General features: G+C 52.8%; 1 protein-coding gene across 1 annotated transcript; it reads left to right on the top strand.

The window, feature by feature from the left end:
• Positions 1-3,316: 3,316 nt before the first annotated feature.
• Positions 3,317-6,008, top strand: LOC120689726 (transcription factor MYC2-like). Its single transcript, XM_039972114.1, has one exon. It carries the CDS (start codon positions 3,432-3,434, stop codon positions 5,514-5,516), a length of 2,085 nt encoding a protein of 694 aa, XP_039828048.1. The 5' UTR covers positions 3,317-3,431; the 3' UTR covers positions 5,517-6,008.
• Positions 6,009-6,691: the final 683 nt, after the last annotated feature.

The following is a 6,691-nucleotide window of genomic DNA, read 5'->3' as shown; positions in this document are numbered from 1 at the left end:
TAACAGCAACAGCAGAAATGGAACCATGCAAAGTACAATCTCTGAGAATATATAAATTTGAAGGATTGAGATCACCCAGCAAACATACAAGAGAACCTTTTGATACCTTCACAACTCCACCTGAACCGATGTATTTGAGTCCTTCTTTATCAAGTGTGCTCAACGAGATCAGATTTCTTTTCATCCCTGGTATGTGCCTAACGTTCTTCAGTTTGCGAATCCTGCCATCATGGGTCTTGATCTGAACAGAGCCAATGTCGACAATCTCACACCGGTTATCATCTCCCATGCGCACAAAATCACCGTTCTGCAAAGGCTCATAGGAACTGAACCAATCTCTATTAGTGCAGATATGAAAAGAACATGCAGAATCAAGTATCCACTCATCAGGACCAGCAAAGACAACCAGACAATCTGACTCAGAGTTATCACCAGCGGAAGCAACACTAGCCTTACCATCAGATTTATTTTTTCTCTTATCCTTATTCTGCAGTTTCCAACAATCTTCAATCGTATGAGATTTCTTCTTGCAGTACTTACAGAATTTCTTCTTAGGACCTTTGGACTGGGAGCGGCCTCTACCGTTATTGCTCTTGTTATAATCGTTGTTGTCGCTGGATGATCTTTGCTCTGATCTGCCTCGAATATGCAAGGCGTCGCCCCTTGAGCACGACCCATCAGACTGCACCATGCCTTTCATCTTCTCCTTAGACTGGAGTGCCTCACAAACTTCCGCAAGGGTTAGTTCATCACGGCTTAATAGTATGGTGTCACGAAAACTTGCATAAAAACTTGGCAAAGAGCATAATAAGAGAAGACCTAAGTCCTCGTCTTCATACTTAACCTCTGTCAACCCTAGGTCAGCAACGATATCCTTGAAGACAGATAGATGACCCAACACTGAATCACCCTCCTGCATCTTAAGCGTGAACAACTTCAACTTCATATGCATCTTACTAGTAAGATTCTTCGACATGCAGATCGATTCTAGTTTCAGCCATAATTCTGTAGCAGTCTTTTGAAGTTCGGGTGTCGGGCGACGGATCGGGAGATTAGGAGTTCGAACGGAAAGGGGTTCAGAAGAGATTTGAGCTCAACGACGCGAAATAATATTAAAAAATATTTTTGACGTGTGATTTAACTTGGTGAATTTTTCGGGCTGTTACACAAGGTGAGCTCCAGGACACGAGCAGCCCAATGGAGCGGGCAGGTGGGAACCACGTGTCGCCAGTCCACCGGCGGCCAGACTCTCGGCTCTGGCCTTCCGCACCGCGCAAGCAACCTCTGCAGCGCTCCTCCGCCGCACAGGCACAACCACCTACCCCTCCGCTACGCTCCGGCCCGCCTCGCTCCGCTTCGTCGGAAGTTGGACTTTTTCTTATACAATGAATTTGGATCACAATATAACACAAATCCGTCTTTGAACTATATATCACGCTTGGCACAATTTCATCCATCAACTATATAGAAATGTCCAATTCAATTCCTAAATTATCCCAATCAGCCCAATTTCGTCCATTAACCGGCGTGGCACTGACTCGCATTGTCACTTACCAAGATCTCATAGTGATATAGTATTACCAACAATATATAATTAATCACCGTATTCGTTGGACAACAATTGTGAGAAACATGATAAGTACTACTCAACCTTTTTGTATATGGAAATATTGCAATGCATGTGATCCAGGACATTCGCATGTCTTGTGTCCTCTGTCCTCCCCCACATCCACACCGCATATTTGGTGCTCCAGTACATTCTCACAATCTCACGTGAAAAATGCCAATCCCTCCTCGATATCCCGTTTCAGAAAACTTATGCGAACATGAAACAAAGAGCAATGGTTAAATCTAAAATGGCATCATTACCGCATATGCAAAACAAGAAACAAAGAGCAATGGTTAAATCCCAAAATGGCATCATCACCGCATATGCAAAACAAGAAACAATGAGCGATGGTTAAATCTAAAATGGCATCAGCAACGATTTAGATTGCTTTTATTAAAATTTGAATATAAAGGTCTATAAGTCGCAGAGTAGGTTTGGTGAAATGCATAGTTACAATGAGCCAATGACACCTAAAAATACCTTTAACAACATGTGTGTATCAAAGGATTTTTTTTCCAATGCGTGAATTGCCTCGAAGGAACAAGAACACGACCTTCCATATGATCACAACTCAACATGTTCTTATGTGAAAAAGTTGGCAATTCGATCTAGGAAATCGCACGCTCCACCCCTTCCTTTGCTCCCATCCATAAATAGCTGGTGGCCTACCGTGCTCCCATATAAACAATTTACTTAGTCCCTCTAATACCTGGATCCTAAAGTTATATTATACATATGAAGGAAAAATAGACAAGGCAAATTTGATATTATATTCACCAATATATCTCCCGTTTTTCAAGATCATCGATATAGGATGTCTTTTATATTAGCTAATATTATCTTAAATTGCTTATATAACTTACTATTGAGATCCTGTTGTAATTATAGAATAGTGATTCTCTGTGCAAAATTCTTATATATCTTACTATTTAGGTAACTGTGCCAGCAGAGTTGCATTGGATGAAATTCTTCTCACATTCCATGAAACTCTTTTCTTCCCTCTCCTTACCATATCAGCAAAATTGATGATATGATTGAATTTAATGCCATAAAATTTCATTAAGACTGATTTAAGAATGACACGAACAAGAGATCTACCGTATCCTCACAACTCTACATTATTTTATTGTACGATACGCATGCTCAGCCCGTTCCTTGGCGGCCCGCTGTATATATTCCTGTATAGTACGGATCCGAAAAATGTTATTGTCAACAGAAAGAAAAATAGCCAGGTGTTGCATGCGAACCTGGTGTTATCTTTACAATTAAACCACCAGCTTTGCAAGGATATGAATACCCATTGTTTTCCAGGCAGCATCATCCATCTTAAGCAACGAGGTCCAGCCAATACACATGCCGCTCCTATCCATATCCGGCGATCCGCAGATTTCCCCACGTGTCCTGTGACTGTGAGGGGCCGTAGGCGCCCGCTGACAAAGAGGGCCCACCTCGCAGGAGGAGGCTACAAACCCGGAGGTGACACAAACGCGGGCCCCTGAATTTCAGGTTTACCCTCCTAATCGACCCCTCGAGGTATTCCCCCCGTTTGACTATTTGGCGCCGCGCAGGCCCCTTCCCGGCCCGGGTGGGGAGATGTTTCCGGATTTGCCCTCGGCACGCGAGCAGGGAGCGGGACCCGCGGCAGGGGCGTTTTCGGGTTTGTGCCCCTAATCCCATGGATTCCGCGTTCTAAACCATTTCTTTCGCTTTCCCCCTCGGCGCTCGCCCACCGTTCTCCACCCACCATTTTCTCCACCCTCCTGGCCTCCTCTTCCTTCCTTGTCCACCTCGCCTTCCTCCTCCTCCTCCTGCTGGGCTGCCCATGAACCTGTGGACGGACGACAACGCCTCCATGATGGAGGCCTTCATGGCCTCCGCCGACCTCCCCGCCTTCCCCTGGGGGGCGCCGGCCGGGGGCGGCGCCTCGTCGGCCGCCGCCACGCCGCCGCCGCCGCAGGTGCCGCCGGGCTTCAACCAGGACACGCTGCAGCAGCGCCTGCAGGCCATGATCGAGGGCTCCAGGGAGACCTGGACCTACGCCATCTTCTGGCAGTCCTCCGTCGACGCCGCCACCGGCGCCTCGCTGCTCGGCTGGGGGGACGGCTACTACAAGGGCTGCGACGACGACAAGCGCAAGCAGAGGCCGCTCACGCCCGCCGCCCAGGCCGAGCAGGAGCACCGCAAGCGCGTGCTCCGCGAGCTCAACTCGCTCATCTCCGGCGCCGCCGCCGCCCCCGACGAGGCCGTCGAGGAGGAGGTCACCGACACCGAGTGGTTCTTCCTCGTCTCCATGACGCAGTCGTTCCTCAACGGCTCGGGCCTCCCGGGGCAGGCGCTCTTCGCCGGCCAGCCCACCTGGATCGCCTCCGGCCTCTCCGCCGCGCCGTGCGAGCGCGCGCGCCAGGCCTACAACTTCGGCCTCCGCACCATGGTCTGCGTCCCCGTCGGCACGGGGGTGCTCGAGCTCGGCTCCACCGACGTTGTCTTCCAGACCGCCGAGAGCATGGCTAAGATCCGCGCGCTCTTTGGGGGCGGAGCAGGGGGCGGCTCGTGGCCGCCGGTGCAGCCTCCGGCGCAGCAGCAGCAGCCCGCGCCCGGAGCGGACCAGGCGGAGACGGACCCCTCCGTGCTCTGGCTCGCCGACCCGGTCATGGACATCAAGGAATCCCTGTCGCACCACCCGTCAGCCGAGATCTCCGTCACCAAGCCGCCGCCGCCGCCGCCCCAGATCCACTTCGAGAACGGGAGCACGAGCACTCTCACGGAGAACCCCAGCCCCTCCGTGCACGCGCCCCCTCCCCCGCCGGCGCCACCTCAGCGGCAGCACCCGCAGAACCAGGGCCCCTTCCGCCGGGAGCTCAACTTCTCCGACTTCGCGTCCAATCCCTCCATGGCGGCGGCCCCCCCCTTCTTCAAGCCCGAGTCCGGCGAGATCCTCAGCTTCGGCGCCGACAGCAACAGCCGGAGGAACCCGTCGCCGGCGCCCCCCGCCGCCACAGCCAGCCTCACCACCGCGCCCGGGAGCCTATTCTCGCAGCACACGGCGACCCTGACGGCCGCCGCGGCGAACGACGCGAAGAACAACAGCAACAACAACAACAACAAGCGTTCGATGGAGGCCACCTCTCGCGCCAGCAACACCAACCACCACCCGGCGGCGACGGCTAACGAGGGCATGCTGTCGTTCTCGTCGGCGCCGACGACGCGGCCGTCGACCGGCACGGGCACGCCGGCCAAGTCGGAGTCGGACCACTCGGACCTGGATGCCTCGGTGCGCGAGGTGGAGAGCAGCCGCGTGGTGGCGCCGCCGCCGGAGGCGGAGAAGCGGCCGCGCAAGCGCGGGCGCAAGCCGGCGAACGGCCGCGAGGAGCCGCTTAACCACGTCGAGGCGGAGCGGCAGCGGCGCGAGAAGCTCAACCAGCGCTTCTACGCGCTGCGCGCGGTGGTGCCCAACGTGTCCAAGATGGACAAGGCGTCGCTGCTCGGCGACGCCATCTCCTACATCAACGAGCTCCGCGGCAAGCTGACGGCGCTGGAGTCGGACAAGGACACGCTGCACGCCCAGATCGAGGCGCTCAAGAAGGAGCGCGACGCGCGGCCGGCCCCTCACGCTGCCGGGCACGACGCCGGGCCGCGCTGCCACGCGGTGGAGATCGACGCCAAGATCCTGGGGCTGGAGGCCATGATCCGCGTGCAGTGCCACAAGCGCAACCACCCGTCGGCGCGGCTGATGACGGCGCTGCGCGAGCTGGACCTGGACGTCTACCACGCCAGCGTCTCCGTCGTCAAGGACCTCATGATCCAGCAGGTCGCCGTCAAGATGGCCAGCCGCGTCTACTCACAGGAGCAGCTCAACGCTGCCCTCTACAGTCGCCTCGCGGAGCCTGGCACCGCCATGGGCAGGTAATCACGGCAGGGCGAGCTCAGCTCACACCTGGGGCAGCCAGATAGGGACGATACTGTTACCGTTATCGCAACCGGATTGTCGCCGTCGTCACCTCCATGGTCACAACACAATAGCTGGAGAGATTGGCGAGGAGGAAGACGACGATGACGCCGGTGTTGTTGTAAACTTTAGAAGGGAGGATGGATGGTGATCCTTAGCTGCTGCTGCTGCTGCGGTTGCTCATCATCTTCTTGTGTTTTTTGCTAGTAGCGTGTTACTAATTAGCAGGATTGAGCAATCAGCAGGCGTCCATCCGTCCTTGTTAATTACCTACCGTATTGTTATGAGCTGCGGTGATGGATCGATCGACGCTAGCGTTGGTTGAATCAGAAACTGTATATAGGAATAGGATGGATTGATCGTCTTTGTACCGGGCGCACGATGATGCCCTGATATGTATTTTACACCAGGATCTCGCCTGAAAATGGAGTCAGTTTTTTGATCTCGCAACAACTCAAACAGTCTTGGTTGGTTTAACATGGCTGTGTTCGGCTGGCTGGTGGCTGATGTTGATTTTTTTTGAGAGAAGTACTGCTGGCTGATGTTGGTTGGTTGGTGCTGGTTTTGTGTGAGAGAGAAATACTGTTGGCCGGATGCAGTGAAGATGAAGCGATCAGAGTAAAGATCAATCGATCAGTCAAGAGACAACATGGACCCATCAAGAGTTTCAGCAAGAACAAGTGATTCAGAGTTTCAATAAGAACCGATGGGCTGTGTTTCTGTTACCATTTGACGAGCTGAAAGTCTGCGGTCCTGTCATTCCCCTCATCCCCTGCCGGGGCGTGCTTGAGTTTTTAACACGAGCGACAGTAGGATTTGCACATGACATGATGGAGACACCATGAGAGCAGGGGGCATGTGAGTTGGGTGGATTTCACCATCAAGCACGTGCAAGCACTAGGGATGAAGAGGGGTTGTTTGGTTCCAGGGATTTTTTTAAGTCCCTGGAACTTTTTAGTATTTAGAAGTATTAAATAAATATTAATTATAAAATTAACTGCAGAACTCTGGGGCTAAACTGCGAGACAAATCTAATGAGGTATCTTAATCTATGATTAGCGAATGGTTACTGTAGCATCACTATAGCCAATAATCGATTAATTAGGCTCATTAGATTCGTCTGGCGAAAAAACACT

Source organism: Panicum virgatum, chromosome 9N (assembly GCF_016808335.1).
Source record: "Panicum virgatum strain AP13 chromosome 9N, P.virgatum_v5, whole genome shotgun sequence".
In the NCBI taxonomy this organism is placed as follows: domain Eukaryota; kingdom Viridiplantae; phylum Streptophyta; class Magnoliopsida; order Poales; family Poaceae; genus Panicum; species Panicum virgatum.
The sequence above is the reverse complement of the archived record's forward strand: the minus strand, read 5'-3'. Positions and strand labels throughout refer to the sequence as shown.

Excerpts from the sequence above, each read along its gene's own strand:
- LOC120689726 (XM_039972114.1), top strand. The coding sequence starts at position 3,432 with ATGAACCTGTGGACGGACGACAACGCCTCCATGATGGAGGCCTTCATG.